General features: G+C 40.6%; 3 protein-coding genes across 3 annotated transcripts; all 3 read right to left on the bottom strand.

The window, feature by feature from the left end:
* Positions 167–4798, bottom strand: LOC8079208 (AP-4 complex subunit mu). The gene is made up of 13 exons (XM_002460991.2): positions 4607–4798; positions 4379–4473; positions 3479–3682; positions 3153–3269; positions 2904–3032; positions 2179–2302; positions 1686–1789; positions 1452–1556; positions 1272–1366; positions 1081–1168; positions 901–961; positions 716–789; positions 167–434 (listed from the first exon to the last, which is right to left on the bottom strand). Exons 1-13 carry the CDS (start codon positions 4662–4664, stop codon positions 336–338), a joined length of 1353 nt encoding a protein of 450 aa, XP_002461036.1. The 5' UTR covers positions 4665–4798; the 3' UTR covers positions 167–335.
* Positions 5348–14937, bottom strand: LOC8079207 (DNA-directed RNA polymerase 1B, mitochondrial). Its single transcript, XM_002460990.2, has 19 exons — positions 14050–14937; positions 13143–13361; positions 12913–13046; positions 12395–12461; positions 12241–12299; positions 11796–11913; positions 11421–11534; positions 11191–11322; positions 10678–11094; positions 10435–10485; positions 10247–10317; positions 9386–9470; positions 8620–8772; positions 8465–8539; positions 7829–7918; positions 7671–7718; positions 6900–7014; positions 6682–6785; positions 5348–6012 (listed from the first exon to the last, which is right to left on the bottom strand). The coding sequence occupies exons 1-19, from the start codon at positions 14920–14922 to the stop codon at positions 5902–5904; spliced, it is 3036 nt and encodes a 1011-aa protein (XP_002461035.2). The 5' UTR covers positions 14923–14937; the 3' UTR covers positions 5348–5901.
* LOC8079206 (amidase 1) lies at positions 16020–19041 on the bottom strand. The gene is made up of 9 exons (XM_002460989.2): positions 18759–19041; positions 18486–18638; positions 18247–18371; positions 17999–18124; positions 17616–17801; positions 17371–17518; positions 16852–17020; positions 16632–16766; positions 16020–16542 (listed from the first exon to the last, which is right to left on the bottom strand). The coding sequence occupies exons 1-9, from the start codon at positions 18866–18868 to the stop codon at positions 16381–16383; spliced, it is 1314 nt and encodes a 437-aa protein (XP_002461034.1). The 5' UTR covers positions 18869–19041; the 3' UTR covers positions 16020–16380.

Below are 19208 nucleotides of genomic sequence, written 5' to 3'. Positions count from 1 at the left end.
TTTCACAGCAATAAAACATAAACATTCTTCTACACATTGCATGAGGAAAAAAATGATACTACAAATGTGTTCAACTACGGGAGCTGAGCCAGCTAAGGTGTGTTAGGTCGACCTTCTTCAGCGCTCAATAGAAGTGTGTTGTATGTTTGTTTAAACTCTTAATTAATATAATGATGCGCAAAACTTGTGTATTTGAGAAAAAAAAACTGCAGGAGCTGAGCGGTATTGTGAATTCCACTATAAAGTTACAAATACATGCCACTCTTGTCCATGATAAAGCTCAAATATTACACAAAAAAAATTGGACTGGAAACAAATGTACAGATGCGGGTTTCTCATAGACGAGCTACGTAGGAGTTAGCTTGTGTTACATATCGTACCCATCTGTAAGGGTTGTATGCCTTTGATTTCTTTGCTATCTGAAGATACCTCACCTGCAGGAGAGTAATACAGTTCATAGTTAATCAGAAACATTCTGCAATAATTCTGCAAGCCAATGTTTTTGAGCACTTAAGGCCTTGGAGGATCATAAAAACTACATCTCTAAAAGTGTATAGCACCCTGTAGAGACAAGTTTCAGAAATGCACTAAAGATAATTAATCATGTCACAATGATTAGGCAAACAATTTAACAGTGGAGAACAAAACACTCTAAAGCCCTGTAGTGCCAATAGGTACAATCCACAAAAGTACCATACACAGTAGATGGCGTTACCTGCAACTTTGATGCATTGTACATCGGTATAGTGAAATTCATATTCACTGGGCCAGCTTCCTTTGTGATATTTCCTGCATTTGACAAAGGGGAATGTCACGGTAAGTTGCCTAACAGGAAATTACATGATGTTGCCAGAATGCCAGGTCAGGGTATATAATTAATGCTTCAAACAAAACATGTACCATGTGACTCCTGAGAAAATGTCAGCTTTGCACGAAGGGTGTGCTCAGAACCACCAACAATCTGTAGTGTAAAGTTAGAATTGTTTTAGCAAGCTACAGCAAACTGGTTAGTAATTTGAAGTTAACAATGCAAATGCATATCATCCTATGCAAGATGTACATATCCTTGTTGGCACTTGCCTTCTTGAGATTCCACTCGAGTCTCCTGGATCCTTCCTTGAAATCGGTTGTCTGTCCAACTGCTCCAGCTTCCAACTCAAAACTTGCTCTGCAATGTAACCCATGATGGGGATCTTTAGTTAACCAAAAAAGCATCAGTCAATATTTCATTTTTTTAACTTAATAGGAACAAAGATATAACTCTAGTTGACCTCATTGTGTATGATGGCACTGGCATTTGTACTGTGATTGTGTTAGCAGTGGCATTTGCGGAGAAGTCTGCTCTTATTTTCAGTAGAACTTCAGCCTGTGTAGATATAAAAGAACTGTAGTGTCACCAAATTGAATCATAGTTTTCATCAGTCCCTAATAGCAAGACAAGCATTCCATACCCTCGATGGTCCAGCTTCTTCAATTAGAGCGGTTACACGGAACGGCGGCTTAAATTCTTGGGTCATCCGGTAGTTCATTACAGGAAATTCTCCGTCAGGTGGTATCTATGCAATATTGCAATGCAAAGTATAAGTTCACTAATTTTGCATTTTTGCTTAAGTAATAAACTGTAAATATAGTGCTTGTGTTCTGCAAAAAAACAGACAGGCAGAAAAGCTTATTTGAGTACTTACCAGAGTCAAAGTTCTGTCAATGTCAAAACTATCCAGATGTACTGACTCATGGAAGTTGCAATCATCAAGAATGACTGTTCCACCTCCAGAAGAACTTCTGTAATCTGGCAGTAAAAATTGTAATATTGTATGTGATCAGCATTCGGAAATATATCCATGACAATGAGACAGAAATACTAGGATGCTAAAAAAATAAGTGAGGTTAAAGTGGTGAGCAGGTTCAAGTTAAAGGATCACTTGTGTAAAAACACTTTGGAATGCAGATAAGTATAGTGACTAGTAACTGCTTAAATGTATGCATTGAATAACTCATCACATAATGAGTTCCAGAATGAGTGAAACATTAGCTTATCATGGACTGGTCTCCAATGTTACAGTAACAGAGCATCATGAAAGACAAACAGGGAGAAATATATTTCTTGTGTCATATCCATACATCATTAAGATTATAGTTTTCCTAAGCTAGTTGTCAAAGGAAAAGTTAATGACGTACCATATGAAGATCCAGTTCTTCCAATGCTCAAATCCTCATTGAGAGCAAGACGGATTTCTGGATTACCAGTGAGGTAACTTTTCATTTGAATCGTTCCGTCAATCTCAGATGTAAGTATATAGCCCTGTTTAAAGGAAATGAAAAATGAAGTCATGAAACAACTGGCCTATTAGTGCTAGTGCTCCATTAAAAACAATACTATGAGAGAGCATAACACAGGAAAATAAATGAGGTAACAAAATGAACTGGGCTTTAGTAACTCGAGTGAATTTAGTAGATCTGATGCACCATTAAGTGGACGAAGATCATAACACAAGATATATAAGATTGAGAAGTAAATGATCATAACTCATCTCAATGCCCCCCTACCCCATGGATTTGGAGTATCATAGTACAGAAGCAATGCTCTAGTGATTGTCTTCTTTATTTATTCCAGTTAAAAACAGTGAACACAGAAGCTACTTTAACAGTAGTGATATAAGGAACAAATGGCAAAGAGGGTAGTTTCTGGCAGTAAAGGCAACAACCCAACAGCAAACCAAATTAGATGATGATATATGAAAAATTATTTTGCAGTGGGCATCATCACTATCTAAAACATTTAGAACCACAAATTCAGGACATACATAAAGGATTTCATGAAAAGAAAATGGAAAAAAAGGCAGAATAGATGTTGAAGAGAAAACAATTAGTGACGACAAGGCATGACATAGACCAGTACTTACACTCGAGCTGAATGTCACACTTATCCTCTCAATGATATCAACAAAAATTTCCTCCCTCTTCTTCCCCCCTGGCTCAGTAGCAACCACAGATTTGGTAACAGCTGTACCAGGCATACGCTTTGTGCCTTGCTGCAAAAGACAAGGATGTCAAATGAAACTATGCAATTGCCCAAATAGCATTGGTACACATGTTCCTCAGTGAAGAAACCCTAATGTTATGTTCCTTGCAGTAATGTGCAGAAATGTTACCATGAACATAGCAGCAGGACCAAGCGGTGGCAGCCTTCCAGCATCAACCATAATCGGTTCATTGAATATGTACGACTTCAGAACCTCAGTAGAGGTTGTTTGTGGGTATCCAAAGTCCTGATTGCAAAATTCAACTTGTTAGCAAAACCATACAGATGCTAACAGAAGATGGTAGTAAGCATTCCCATAAACAGTACTAATCACTATGGAAGCCAACAACTTCTTTGTTAAAGATCACACATTAAGCTTTGCTAGTGACCTAAAAACCAGGTCACAAAGGATATGAGTTCAGAATGGCATAAGGAAAGATGGTGTAGAGTACTTACAATGACTTCATCAAGCAATTCATACACCAAAATAAAATTCTTCCGCAGTGAATCTTCATTAAGAACGCCGAGATAATCCTTTGTAACACGTGCAATCCTTTGAAGAAGTTCCAAGAGAAGGGATGGGGAAACATTAACCATTGTGGTTACCACAAAAAATAGTCCAGCGACCTTGACATGAATATAGTTAACCCCATCGACATTCTGCCATAATAAAAAGTAAAAATACCGATTGTCAGATCAAACAGTAAAGCAATGCACCAATAAGATCACAGGTGGAATCACTGTCTTTTCATACACACGTGAACTGACTACTATTCCTTCAGTTTAATCAAGTGTTATTAAGTCAAAGATTAATATTTCAAAATGATCCACTGAAGGCTTCATACACAACTGATACAGAGACAATTCAAAATGATTCACTGAAGGCTTTGTACACAACCGATACAGAGACAACTGCACATCACACTTCAAACCATTTTTCATTGGATAGAAATTTACTTTCCTTAATAAGCACAGTCCCGTTAATCCTATGAAGGTATAGAGTAGCTATAGTAAAAATGGTCCATTGCAGATTGCACGGTACCTGATAGTAACAGATAATGGGTGGCAGCATAACACGAAAGGAAATTATAACTACACACAGCTGAACTTCAGCAGCATGTCCATCCCACAATTTCTAAGGTCATGCTGCTCAATCGACAATTTGACGCCTCTTATCAGTTTATAAATGCACACATTTCACACAATCAAAGTGCTCCGATTAAACCACAAGCTTGCAAGCACAGCATTCAGCTAACAAGAGGCAAGCATCACAAGTAGTGCTAAGTTGTCTACCGATGTTCGTCAAAGTTTGCAATCTGAATAAGAGAGCGGGAGTAATAACTAGCAGAAACATACGAAGACTGGGGGCGCCTCCTCTGCCTCGTCGTCGTTCCAGAACTTCACCTTCCGGAAGAAGATCTCCGCGCTGCCCTTGGGCACCTCGCCGCGATCTGTACCCAACCCCACAAACGCCCGCAGAAAGCTCCAACCGAATCAGCTCAGGATCGAAGCGAACAATATGTAAGCAAAGAAAATTTCCGCCCAGATCGGGCGGCGGGGCCCGTGACGGGATCCAGATCTTACAGTCGCGGAAGACGATGTGGTCGCCGCGCTGCGACAGCACGAAGAACTGCGAGATCATCCCTCCACGCCGCCGCTTCCGCTGCCACTTCCGTCTTCTCTCGGGGCCGCGCGCCCTGGCTGCCCGCTGTAACGCGACGCGACGCAGAAGAACAGCAAGTGAGGAAGAAGACGAGGTGGGGACGATGACGGGGGTGATAGACGAGGTGGGGACGATGACGGGGGTGATAATCTGCAACGTGTTTAAAGGATCGCGGCCGTTGGTCTTTGATCGCACGGCACGGCAGGGAGGATAACATTGCTCCAGTCTGCAAGCATTGAAACCTTAAACTACAGCAGTATAATTATTTTTTTTATAACAGCAGTAATTATTTGTAGTCAAGTTCTAAGTGAGTAATAAATATCGATTGCTTGAAGCCTGGATAGTAGTTACGAGTTTTCTAAAATCGTTGATGACATTTCAAACAAGCAAAACACTAGTAAAACAAAACATGCAGCAAACCACCGACATGATAAGTGATTGACTGCCATGTTTAGATGGAGCTGTTCACAACAAAAAGAAATAATGCATCATCCAACATAGTACGGAAATCTCGCTACTAACTCGCAATTTGAACACAACCAAAAAAAAGGAAGGAAAATCAGTATTTACATCTTACAGATAGTTTCCATTCTTTTTATTCAATGAAGGGAAAAAAAGCTCCAACTTTGAGCAGAGCTAAAAGGAAACCAATGTATCACTTGTTTCAAAAAAAAAACCACTATATCACTTTATTACTGAATTATACTGTATTATTCAAGTACAAAGTATAAAATAATCTTTCGTCAGCACCAGCCGACAAACTACGGGTCAGCCGAATTTCTCTCAGCAGTCCAAGATGAAGAAAAATAAAAACACTAGAAGACAAAAATTACATAATTACATTTACAGGATCCCAGATCCTTTGAAATGTTGACAGCCCCAACTCTCGTTGAACTTTGGCATGGTTCCCACTTGTATTCAGATTGTTTCATGTTTGCATAAATCCACAAAACCCATTGCCATCTTCAAGGTGGGTGCTCAGAGTACCACATGTGCAGCTCAGTGAGATATCTTTCAGTGTACTTCTGCAAAGCCACTCTTGGGGTTATGTTGATGTATGATGCCTAGGTGGTGGTACATCAGCCAGTAAAGATTTAGCTTCATCATTCGAGTTGAAAGATTTAGCTTCATCATTCGAGTTGGTGGCTCTACACTCAGAACTCAGGTAGTCCGGGCAGCAGCGTGTGTAGACTATGCAACTGTTACCATAATTGTGCTAGTTGAAAAAATACGGAGACTCAAGGACTTCCTTCATATCGAAATCTCCCCTCTCCGGCAATGGCGGGAATTTTAATTTAGGGAAAGATTTCTCGAAACTCTCCAACAACTGCATCAAAAATATGTTGGTTAAAGACTGATAGCCGGTCACTGATATATGCTATTGAACAATTAGTGAAGCACACAAAACATTAAAATAAATGTACTTTCTGCTTAACATTGCTTTGCTGCATTAAAACTAAACACATTGACTTACATTGTCCCAATTATATTAAGTGCTCTAAAATCAACATCCCATCTCAACTTTAGAAACATAAGAAACAAACTCAGTTACTTCCCAACTTTGTAAATAAAACATAAGATATAAATTGAAAATACTGCAGACAGAGGACTTAGAGGCTAAGGTGCAAGTACAGCAAAGAGAACACAATTTGCAAATTTTCTAACTGAAAACTGCAAAACAGAGGGATTGGAAATAAAGAACAGCATTCCATGAGCAGTTTTTTCTACAATTTACATAAAATGAAAGCAAAGTTGGAAACTTGGATCTTCCTTTCTTGGATTAATTCTTTTATTCCTTTTCAGGTTCTCTCTTGCCTGTCCAGACTTCACGATTGTGTTTTGTTTTTTTACATTTCTGTATTTATAATACAATACCTCAAAACAATAACAAAAAAAAAACACAAAAAATGAAGTTTATCATTTTTCAAACAAACAACTGTAAAACAAGATAGCCATTGTTCAATCTCTGCTAACAGCTGGGACAAGAGATACATACATTTTCCAAAATAGGTGTATCATAGAGTTCCACAAACTTTTCCCGAAGTATTTTATTCATTGTATCAACATCACAGGCATGGGTCCAATATGAATCATGAACTCCTGCATGGATTTAGGAAAAATATCAACACCATCACATGATTTTCAAAGGGCCTACCAAAACTCTCCAGAACCTATCAAGAAAATGTTATCCTTGAAAATAATGAAAACACTCACCTGCAAAATTTAGACCTTGCCTTTTGCAAGCAACAGCAGTCATCATCATATGAGAGCCATCAAGAGAATGCACAAAGTTTGGAGGGAAAGCTGTCCTCTGCCGCTTCACCATAACCTGGTTGATTGATTGATTATTAAGTATACTCCAATATAACTACAGTGACCATGGTAGCGAATAGACCACCACAATTCAAATGACCAAACCTCTACGATTCATAAGTGTCTCCAACCTAACCTACTCATTTGATTAGCAGCCCATTTTATAGGTAAAAGAAGAGAGATATACAATGGTGCATAGTACTAACTTGTCAAAAAAAAAAAATGGTGCATAGTACTAGTCCCTTGCCTCTTAAGTTCCCAGGTATCCAAACAGAAAGTACTGTTATGAAAAGAGAGTGATCTCCTATCATTAGCTATTAATGGCACATATCCATGAGACTAAAAATGGCAACAGATCAGGAGCCAACAAAAGCAGCTGGGCCTAACTCAAAAAAGAAATAGGATGAGATACTCCAAAATGCCATTTTTCTATCTCCCCCGTGTGGTCATAACTCTAGCAAGAGGAGAGATGAGGTCACTAAATTTAGATGGTCAAGAACAGGTGCGCTTATGTTCCATCTATGTGGTTGGAACTTCCAGTTTACCAGAAGTTTTCCAAAGATGAACCCATAAGTGAAACAGTCAGACCTATCTGACACTAGACAAGCCGCAACTCCATGCCATCACAATGGACATTTCAATCAGCACAAGCCAATGCAAAAAACAGTGTACCTTATCAGTCTCCCGCTGAAGGGTCAAAACCTGCAGTGATGTTTTAATCTACAAAGCAAACATCAATATCAAAGTCAATAACAAGAACATGACTTTCCTCCCTAGAGTGTCAAAAGAACAGGAGCTCAAGAATAAAACAATTCTACTGAAACACCTACAAGATGCCTCCCAAGTTTGCGATAAGGTTGTACAACTGGGAGCCCAAGAGGAGTCGTCCATCTCACTGGTTCATTCTCACAAGCAATTACCTGTCATGCAAAAGTAGGTTGGCACAGTATATATCAGGAAAACTCCATTACAAACAGAACATACATTGACCTGTAAAGCAGACCACTAACGGACATCAGAGCTGAATGCTAATTGAGAATGATTCACCTTGAGAAATACAAATCCTCAGACAGGTTGTTTTCATTCATTCGAGTCTTTTAATCCTAACTACAGTTCACGCCAATTATGGTGTACAGGAGGTTGAGGTCTTCATAGTTTTTATTTCGCCTCTGTTAATATTAAAGCCACTCATTTCACTGGTGTATTCTTGGTAAATAAATCATCAGAATACACAGCATGTTAACACAAATAACCAGCAACATTTAGTCAATGAAAACTTATCTAGGTTTCATAGTGTACTAAATTGTTTGTATAATAATAAAAAAGAAACCCCAAAAGATTTCTCACAGCCTTTCACAACTGCAGTTTGACACACTGAAACTGCCCAAACATGGTTCTAAAATGGATGTAATACTGCACAGTGCAATTAATATATCAAAAGAGAAATATGATACTATGGTTGGTACCTTGGCACAGTCACCAAGCCAGTTCATGATACCACGGGCAGCTTGGAACATCTCGCCAAGTGCTGTAAGAGTAACCTATCAAGGATTTAAAAAAAATGATGATTAGACATATAGAACAGAGAATCTAAATGGCTTCACTGGATAGGATCTTCCACCTTAGCAGCATAGCATGATGCACCAAACAGTTCCGCTTCATCAGGAATGACCCCCCTCTCCTTTAGTCTTCTTTTTATTTGGTCACGTGCTCCGACATAGGTGACACCATATACAGATGTCATCACAGTTTGCTTCACCAATTTTCTATCCACCTGCATTAGATAAATAAGCCATTAAATAAAACTAACAAGTAAACACTAAACACTAGACCCATAACTTTCAATTATTCTCTATGGAGCTAACAAACTTTCTACAGTATACAACTTAATGTAGATCTAATTACAAAATACCCTATTAGGCAGAAGGATTCTACATCAGTGAAAACTCCCATGCTTCCCAATAAAGAAGTGCCATGCTGCCAATAGACCTAAATAGATCAGCTGGGTTTTGCATCGATTCCTAAAAGGCATTATGAACAATATGGTAATCCTCATTCTAAGCAATGATAGTTAATCAGTCTATTAACTGTTCAAACATTTAAAAGGGTGTTCCTTATGAAGCAATTTAGCAAGAATGCAATAATAACAAAAGTATTCAATTGCAAATTCATAGAATAAATAAAAAATCGAAGGGCCCTAGCTGGTTTAGCATGAAGGCACCTGTAAATGATATCATGCATCAAGGGTTCCACTTTTAGTGCCCATATATGTATTACGTTTTTTATGCAAATTTTTCAACTTTCGACCATCAATTTATCGATCTTATAAGGCAACATGTAGTAACAAATAAAAATTTAAATAAATGCTGACAAAAAAAAAGCAAAACCTGGTCAACTATCAGACGAGCACGAGCTACATCAGGATCTATAGAAGGGTCTTTTTGTGCATCCATCCTCATAATTTCCAACACCCTGGAGCACAATATATTCATCATGATCATTATGAATACAAAATAATATACCTTAGCTAGTCAACTGTTGCATCAAGATGAAGAAATGAGTAGTAAAATGATACCCAAAGAAGGATTTAGATTTAGGGTTTATGATGATTTAGGGCTAGGGTCCGAGCTCTTAACAACAGACAAAACTGGTAACGAAGACTAAACAAGCATCACAACAGTCTTACAAAGACATAACATACCAATCTTGAACCCATGGGATATTTCGTGACAAGACTTCCATAATAATAATTCATAAATTCTAGAGGTTAAAAGGATATTTTCAGAAAGGAATCCCAGGTTGGCCACCTGAGCACCAGATGACACCAAGCCATCATGCTTTGTAGGACATATCACATAAGGTCACATGAATTGCCAAGATTAACTCACAATCAGGAATATATATAGAAAGTTGTAAAAGCAGCTGGTACCTAGCGCCTTGCTGATCCTCATTAATAACTTTGGACAGGGGAATTAAAAAAAATTAATTACACCTCAGTTGTATTTGGTCTTTGGTCCTTTCTTTTTCCAAAGCATTTTATGAAATCAAATGTGGTCACATGATTATTCAAACGTGTTGCGATAAGTGATTCCCAGCACCCAAAAAGACTGCATAGAACAGATGGGTGAATGTGGGAGTATAGACTCATGCAAAATATAGACTGCTACATGTTCCCAAAGCACATCAAGCACTACTATGAACAAGTTACAGACTTACAATTCAAAATATAATTAACACAAAATACATACCTGGTAGCTATTCCAGTGTAAACATCTGCAGGCTTTTCTCCAGCGACTAAGTTGACAGCAATGGCTCCCAACTAGGAAAAATTTAATAAAAAAAGATCAGTTAACAAGAAAAATTAGGTAGCTAGTTACCATAGCAATGACAAAAAATATCAACGAGAACAACTGAATCTATTCAGGTACAAACTAACCTTATCCCTTCCAAGTGCTGCATAGTGTTGCAGGCCATTACAAGAGCCATCCTAAAATGTTAAAAAAAACGTTAATGGAAATTTCAAATTGGGTTACATTTCCTGGATCAACATTTCACAGATAAAACATATATTGAGTGAGTCCCTACAGTGATATTTTACATCTGGAAAAAAGTTTGCAAATATATTTGCTCTTCAAAAAATTGAGAAGGAAAATGATTTGCTCGAACAGAATATCAATACCTGGTGCACAGGAATATGTGAGATCGTTGTTTCTGGAGATGAGCTTCTTAAAGCTTCAGTGAGATTCATGCATACTGCCAGGCACTGGAATGGATCTTCAGCACCAAGCCACCATCGTTTGCCTTCTAAAGGCCTATCAGCAGAATCAAATATTTCCTCCAAATGATTCTCAGTAAATGCAACCCGGCCATCATATGACAACTTATCAACACCACCAGCATACAAATTTGCTAGGTGTATCTTCAGCCAATGCAAGCCTGACTTGCCAAGTGGCCGACCTTCAGCAAACTCTAGAATCCCTCGACAAAGATCTGAACCCAAGTGGTTCAGGTAAGGATGCATTGGATAAGCCCGACCTCTAAAATCAAGGTTGTGTGGATAGTAAAATCCCTCTTCATCCTTCATTTTTCTAGCAACCTGTAATGAATATGTGTGCACTAGATGAAATGAAACAGTAAAATATCGAATAAACTGTGGCACCACAATGGATAGCAAGACCCTTTAGTCTCTTACAGCAAGTTTGAGTTCAACATCACATCTCTGAGAATGCCTTTCACTGTTCTCCTTCTTGACTGACCTCAAGTGCCACTTCCAGTTCTTTATCAAGGTTTCATCTTCAGTGTCAGGCTTCTCCGGTAAGGGAACCTGAGATATGAAACAGTTCAGTTTAGATCCATACTAGAGTCTACCACCATCAAATCAGGCCATAACACAATTTCGTGATAAACCAAACGACAACTCACATCAGTGCGATCAACCAAATCAGCAAGCCGGCCACCACTTGACCATATTCTGTCAACAATGCTAAGAACTCTTTTGTTAACCCTCCACTTCGTGCTCCCAAGAGTATTCAAGGCCTGAAACCAACAGGACATCAAGCAATGAAATTTGAGGTACACATATTCTTGCATAAATTATTGAATTTAACGTACTAAATGGTTCACATAAATTGTTACTTTGAGGTGGGCAATACAATTCAGAGCCCCGCAAGTCTAGCTTTAACATCCCATGATGTGGACTCAAATTCCCATAGTTGTTACAGATAAAAGAATTTAAGAAGGTATCCTATACAAGATTATTCAACGAATCTGCACAAGTCAGAAACAAAAAAACACTACCTCAAAAACAGATTGCATTTGTTCCCTTGGAGCTCTTTTAACAGCCTCCCTCTGTTGCCTAGCGCCATGGGTGCGCATTACATATGATGGTAAAAAGAGGTGTGCTCCCTTGTCATATCTGTAAAAAGTTTTAGGGGTACCAAACAATTAATTGACAGATTAACATTGCAAAACTATGAGCATTATGCTACTAAAAAAATAGGAATAACTTTAACATTTATCCAGAAATGCAAAGTGATAGAACTGATCAAACAGAATCTATTAGCTACAAGGACCAGACACTGAAATAATATAAAGGTGGCTGTCCCTCCAATTACTCCTATCAATAACATTATGTAAGTAATAATACCAGGAGAAAAGCCAAAGTTCCAAACCATAAGTGCTGTCCAATTTGTAAGATGCATCAAATGGTAACCAATAAAGAAAATAGGCAACAAATACAGACCCTGTCCAACAGATTGGAGGAATCAACATAGGCATGTACGGAATGACCATGTGCTTTGCCTGTCCAAGAGAACATGCTCAGGTAACCAAGGAATGCAAAATTAGGAGAAAACATTCCAGTGTAAATCAAGATTTGTGTAAGAGGGTCAACTAACTGTTCTATCCAAGCCTTGCCGGACTAGTGGATCACACTTGATCACACCATATCTGCGACTACTCTTCCTGTTAAAATAAAAATAGATGATAATATAGGTTAGGCAAAATAACAAACTACATTTAGGAAAAAAATATTGAGCTAGTTATCTTTACAACTTAGTTGGCTCTATATTTGTCAGTACAGCTCTGAAATCGCATGGGAAGTAGTTCAAATTAGCATATCACCAGCATTTAGCTGCCAGATGTCCTAATGTATAATGATCTTTAATTGCCTTTCAGCGCATGTATGATATGTATATAGTTTCTAAAAAGTGACAAAATATTTTAATAAATAGCACATGGAAGTATACATGCAATTAAATAAACCTTCAGCTTTTCCCTATAGTTGTCTAATCAAAGCGTTTCCCAGCTAATAAAACCTGGGAGTTAATCCAACGGCAGAAATTTTTTAGATGACTTTTGGATGGAGCATCAAGAATCAATTTTGTAGTAAAGGAAGGAAAAGTAACACTATTACTGTTGTTCTTTCGCCACTGTTCTCATTTCGTGTCTGAAAGCAGGACGGATGTCAGGCAGACCATCTGATGACTGGCTTGCAGGTGGTTGTATATGTGCTGTATCCATAAAGAGCTCAATCAAACGACTACCAACCTGTAGAAGAGCAAAGGATAATGGGAAATGTCAAAAGTCGAAATAGGCGCTGGCGGAAAACAACACAAAGTCAAATATCTAACATAGGATTCAGACTTTTGCTTGAACATCTTGACCCCATGGCCTGGAATTATCTTGATTCTTCACTATATTCCTTACTTGCCGTAACTTTTGCTTTTTCATTAGGTCAGTGACTTTCTTTCTTAGACGCTGTTGTTCTTTGGCAATGTCTGTGTCACCAGCAGCTTCTTCTTCCTTTTCCATTTCTTTGTTGCTTTTTTTCCTTGTTTTCTCCAGAAATCTGTTTATTCGAACCTAGTGAAAGATGGAAAAAACAATATACCAAGGCTTATTAGAATCTGATACCACGACACAAAATATTGTCACTGAAATGGGCTATGCATTAAAGAGTTGACACCAAACTATAAATTTATTCAAACCAAATAAAATGTAATGACAAGATGAGCAATATGATAAATACATAATATTTGTGGCAGTGGTTAGAAGTTCATAGATGACTGAGTTCAGACAGAGAACATGAAATGAATAAAATTGCTACAAACTTAACAGGTTAGGTTCAAACAGAGAATATGAAATTGCCAGATTACCAAACGCACCATTGAATTACTGTAACAATATAAAAATAATAGTTCCTACCCTTAAATTACTCTAATAAGTTAAATTTTATATTTAATAAGGGAGGCTTGTCTGTCAATTATGATTGACAAAGTTCATCTATGGAGATATAAGCATTCTTTGATTAAAATAATATTACTCAAAAAAAATTGCTTTGCAATGATGCCTGACCAGAGATTACTTCCATGAAAGAAAAATAGTTCACTGAGAGAAAAACAGATATATTATTAGCTTCCCGTGAGTTATTTGGTCTAGAAATTCGTTATATTAACCTCCACCAATGTTCATGGACTTCACATTACTAACAAGTAACAAGAAGCGTGAATTCCCCATGTCAAGAAGCACCCTCCAAGCAACAATCACACACCTCGTGCTCAATGGCCTCGCCAATCTGACAGGCGGCCTGGATGACTCGAACACTGCCGTCCCCACTACCCGTCATGAGCAACCCCATGAGCTTGTGCATGGTGATTACGGCCATCATGTCCGCAGGGAGCATGTTGAAATAGGGGCCGTGCGAGGCCCGGGACCCCGGGTCTGCCACAAGCTCTTGCTCAGTGACGATCTGGTCCCGCAGCGGCTCGAACCAGCCAAGAAAGAGCGACTTGATGTAGGGTAGGTTGGGGGCGAGCTTCTGCTCGCACATGTCCGCGAGAAGCTCACGGTACTCCTTGGCGGCCTGCTCCCACGCCTCCGTCTCGACGCGGATCTGCCGCCGGCGAAGGGAGGTGTACCTGTGGTACGTCATCCCGTGCTCCGCCGCCATCACTTCCACATGCCGCCCGCGCCCACTTCTCCTATGCCGGCTACGGTGGTCCCGCCCGGGTGCCTGCCGCTCCTCTGCCACCGACTGAGGTCGAGGCAGATTCTGACTCGGCTGCGCCCGGACGATCTCCTCTATCGCGTGGTGCAGCTCCTCGGCATCCTCCGAGGACACAGCCTCCGCGGCGGAGGAGGAGGCGAACCACCGCGGGTCCTGCTGCCACCGGGGCAAGCGTGACGGCGGAAGGAGACCGGAGGCCGTAGCAGGGAGATGGCGCTCGAGAGGAGGAGCGTGCGTTGCGGCGGCGCGCTGGAGAGGTGAGGAGGAGAGGAGGACGGAGGCGAGGCGGCGGGTGGGGAGGCGGCGCCACATGACGGGCGGCGCTGCTAGGGTTGAGGGTTTAGGGCCGGAAGCGGAGTTTCTATGCGGCCGCCGGAGCCTCGCTCGAAGTGCAGGTGGTTGGGTTGCGGGCCCCATCAGTCGGAATGACCGCGAGAGAGGCTTGGGCTGGGGGCAAGGCTGGAAAGCAACGTACGGCCCCGATGGACGCTGTCGAACCAAGGAACGGGCAGGATTTGTCGCTGGTACACGGCGATGAACTGAAAGAAGTATACAGAGACTGACAGAAATACAGGTTCTCGATAAAATTAGTGCAGGTTCTGGTCTCTCTAGGATTGATCATGGTTTTTTTCCCCGACTGTTAAAGATGAAACACGTATGCTATATTAGGCCTTGTTTAGTTCACCCTAAAATCCAAAAAACTTTTAAGATTTCCCGTCACATCGAATCTTGTGTTAAATGCATGAAGCATTAAATATAGTAAAAAACAAAAACTAATTACACAGTTTACCTGTAAATCGCAAGATGAATCTTTTAAGCCTAGGTAGTCCATAATTGGATAATATTTATCACAAACAAATGAAAGTGCTACAGTAGCCAAAAATTTTTCATTTCAGCAACTAAACAAGGCCTTAGCTCCAATCATGCACAACGTGTCGCATGCATTCAGGAATCAGGATAGCCAAAACAGGCCAATCCAAGGAACTTCAAATGAAGCAAGAGAATCAGGAGATTAATCCATCGGGTGATGTCTTGTTAGTTTCATCTCCAAACCAAGAGAGTTGAACAGACTTACAAAAAAAAGGAGTTGAACAAAACAAACAAGGCCTGATAGGGAACAATCCTCTGGGTGAAAGAGGATTGGGTGATGAGGGATAACCTAATCTGCTCATGTTTAGCTATACTCTAATTTATCCTATCAAAATGTATTGAGATGGATTGAAGTAAAACCAACCAAACAAGTTTTAGGCCATTCCCCCCTGCCATGGTTATCCACATACCACAATCAGCAAACGAACCATCAGCCTGAAAAGCCGTAGTTGAAAGTATTGTTTGTTGATTTATAGTAAGAGAAAAATATTGTTGGAAAGAACGGCTTATAAGACAAGTGAACGGAGCCATGCATATCTGCTTCCGCCCCACGAAGGGGCGCTGGAACACCAGATAGCAGTCCTCCGCGATGTGCTATTTTACATGTCTATTTGTATGAGATGAGCATGAAACTCTAGAGTCTGTGAACGGAATTTTCTTTTGAGTTCCTCCATTTCTCACACATATATTGTTATCGACAGTTTTATGTGCCCTTTTCTTTTATGCACAAATTCTCCACACACAAATTCCTTTGCCACGAATTTTGGACTTACTGCTGTCATTTTCCAGTACATGCCTGAATTTGTAGTAAATACTCTTTTATCACCATATGTATACAGAAGCAGCAAATTGTAGTATGTGCATATGTGGCAAAAACATATTTTCTCTTCACACGGATCCAGTACGCCTGAACCACAACAATATCTACTAGATCCACAAGCAGTTGTGCAGGACACAGGGCGATTGAGAACCGATGAAACCTGAACTTTGCAAATGATTGATGGCTCAGAGAGAGGAGTCTGGTGAGCTCCAGCCTTTCTTGGTCTCCTCTTTGAGAGTCTCATACAGCTCCTGAGCCACACTCAGGAGGAAACGGTCTGCACCATGGCATGCCACTAGGGAGACTGACACCGGAACACCACCGCGCACGCCCAGTGGAATGCTCAGCTGCAGCCCATGCCCAGCATAAATACCAATTAATTCAGCAACATTAATCAATGTATCTGAATTCCATGCGACGTTCAGCAGTTTTGTACCTGGCAAAACCCAGATAGTCCAGCGATCGACAGCAATGAAAATGCTCTTGCGCGGAAGTTCTCTAATGCAACAGCCTCCATGCGCAGCTTTGGTGGAGAACCAGGAACTGTTGGTATCACAAGGATCCCATCATCCTGCAGATGAGGGACAAGCCAATAACAAAATTATGCACTGTTTGATTTACAGATGCAACTGGTATAGAAGAATTCCCTGTCTTACCTTGATAAGAGCAGATAGCGCCAACTTGAATTCAGTCTTCAGAACATGAAAATCCTCCATGGGTCCATCTTCTGATGCAATGGCTTCATACACCCGCTCTCGGATGCCAGGGCCTAGGTTAGGCCTTACAGTGTTGACCCACTCTGCATGGTTAGCTTTGAATTCAGACCTGAAAAGGATATTCACGCTTTAATTTCCTCATCCAAGATAGGTAACTCGAGGAAGGTGAGTGCAGAACTTCATGTTGATTAACAATCTATAAACTGTTGGACAAGGCAAAACTATACCACTTCCTCTAGTGATAGAAGAATGCTTCAAAAATGTAGACATGGATATTGTATTGTCTATTGTGATATTGGAGGGAGTGTGTTTTATGGACAATAAGGTGGGCAAGAGCAAAGCATATCTTTACGACCTTTCTATTTAAATATTTTGGGAATAATAAATTATATAGTCAATACACAGTATTTAGTATTATTGCCTTGCTACTACATAGTTTGAATAAGTTGTAAGTGAAACCTTTGGAGGCATCGCATGACATATGAAATAACAGATAGAGCAGGTACAGATGGTGCTTCGCTTCTGGAGAAGTCGCTAATGAATTTCCCAACAGTCGGAACATTGCTGGAGACGAACTCACCAAGGTTCCTATTGTCTACTGCATCGTCTGTGACAATAAAGGCATCCACAGCAGATAAGATTTATATTCTAGGAAAGCAGCATAATATTTAGGTTAAGCTATATGAGTTCATAGCATTACTTACTACCAAATCTCTTAGCTACTGATGCATTGAGAATCTGATATGTTTGGTCATTCAAAGAGCCTAAGATTTCAAAACAGTCTTTAGGAATCTTAAAATGAGTTGGTCGCTTGATAGTGTTGTCAGCAGGTAGCGGCAACAACACATTGCTTACACGAGATAATGTAGATAAATCTCTAGCAAACCACCCTGTACAATGTAATATGAATGTCAGCATCAGTCTTAACACCAACAGCAAATACAACATTCTTATTTTGCAATTAAGTAAAAAGTAGTACAATAGGTGTGACTCAATTTTATACAGGACCACAGCCAGCAATAGGACATGAAAGTTGAAAGCGATGAAGCTACGAGGGGGAACAAAAAGGAGAGAAATATTTACCCACCGACAGTGTCAAACATCTGTGACATTGGGATGACATTTTCTGTCGAAACCAATCCATGGGAAGGCCTGAGTCCAAATATGCCACAATAGGCAGCAGGTACCCTCACACTACCTCCAGTGTCAGTGCCTACATTAATTAGACAAGGGGAAATGAAATGACAGGCAAATCAATTTGCTGCTAGCCTGTGCTTGGAATTAATCAGGAAGTTTTGAGGAACCAGGAAAAGGGCTGGTGCAGGGGCTGCTGACCCAGAGCGAAGTCGACGAGTTTTGCGCCAACGGCAACAGCTGATCCACTGGAGGATCCTCCCGGAACTCTATCGGGGGCGCACGGATTAGTCGGCGTGCCGTAGTGCGCGTTCTCCCCATTTATGCTGTGAAAGAGGAACTGAATCTCAGTGGGCTCGTCAGCTTGACGCGATTCCAGTAAAGATGCTAGAAACGAAGTCGAGTATGAGGTGGAGGCATGGGCATGGCGTCACCGTCACCTGTAGGCCATCTCATCCATGACGGTCTTGCCGATGCTGATGGCGCCGGCGGCCAGCGTCGCCAGTACGACGGGGGAGGTGGCGCCGGCGGGGGCATGCGTCCTCGCCCAATCCGGGTTGCCAAACCCAGTGACACGGCCGCTGATGTCGAAGCTGGAAGACAAGAGAATAAATATGCATGCTTTGAGCGATTGAGGATAAAATAAAATTCTAGACGAAAACACTTGATCAAATTATCGGGGGAGGAGAAGGGGACACCGGACACTTGCTCACATGTCTTTGATAGCGAAGGTAAGGCCGTGAAGCGGGAGGTGCTGCTGAGATTGCGGAGGCAGCAGCTCGAATTTCTCCATGAACGCGCCGTAATCGCCGCCCATCGCCATGCCTTGCCAGTTCCCGTCGGCTATCGCTCTTCCCGTTCCTTCTCTCAGCCCAAGCAGTATAGCAGCAGAATGATATCAAAACTGCTGCATCAGCATCACCAGGTGGCGTTTGGGAAATCAGAGGTGGGGTGGGAGTGGGACAGGGAACCCATGTTTTTGGATTAGGGAAACGGGAAATACAGGAGATCATCTTATCCCGTGCTTCGAGGGGATTGGGAAATGGAGGAACAGGAATGGGAGATGAGAGCCTTTTTTTCCCGATGTTTCAAACCATTAATTTGACCGCAGGGGTGGGGTTATGTAATACTCAATCCATCCTAAATTATAAAACGTTTAATTT

This window comes from Sorghum bicolor, chromosome 2, assembly GCF_000003195.3.
Source record: "Sorghum bicolor cultivar BTx623 chromosome 2, Sorghum_bicolor_NCBIv3, whole genome shotgun sequence".
Lineage (NCBI taxonomy): Eukaryota > Viridiplantae > Streptophyta > Magnoliopsida > Poales > Poaceae > Sorghum > Sorghum bicolor.
This window is presented reverse-complemented; position numbering and strand designations above follow the sequence as displayed.

Excerpts from the sequence above, each read along its gene's own strand:
- LOC8079207 (XM_002460990.2), bottom strand. The coding sequence starts at position 14,922 with ATGGGGCCCGCAACCCAACCACCTGCACTTCGAGCGAGGCTCCGGCGG. Across the intron at positions 12,462-12,912 it reads ACAGTGGCGAAAGAACAACA|GAAGAGTAGTCGCAGATATG; the intron begins GTAATAGTGTTA and ends TTATTTTAACAG. Across the intron at positions 10,486-10,677 it reads CACATATTCCTGTGCACCAG|GATGGCTCTTGTAATGGCCT; the intron begins GTATTGATATTC and ends TTAACATTTTAG.
- LOC8079208 (XM_002460991.2), bottom strand. The coding sequence starts at position 4,664 with ATGATCTCGCAGTTCTTCGTGCTGTCGCAGCGCGGCGACCACATCGTC. Across the intron at positions 962-1,080 it reads TCGAGTGGAATCTCAAGAAG|ATTGTTGGTGGTTCTGAGCA; the intron begins GCAAGTGCCAAC and ends TTTACACTACAG. Across the intron at positions 790-900 it reads ATTTTCTCAGGAGTCACATG|GAAATATCACAAAGGAAGCT; the intron begins GTACATGTTTTG and ends TGTCAAATGCAG.
- LOC8079206 (XM_002460989.2), bottom strand. The coding sequence starts at position 18,868 with ATGGCGATGGGCGGCGATTACGGCGCGTTCATGGAGAAATTCGAGCTG. Across the intron at positions 18,639-18,758 it reads ACCTTCGCTATCAAAGACAT|CTTCGACATCAGCGGCCGTG; the intron begins GTGAGCAAGTGT and ends CTTGTCTTCCAG. Across the intron at positions 18,125-18,246 it reads ACTCGTCGACTTCGCTCTGG|GCACTGACACTGGAGGTAGT; the intron begins GTCAGCAGCCCC and ends TAATTAATGTAG.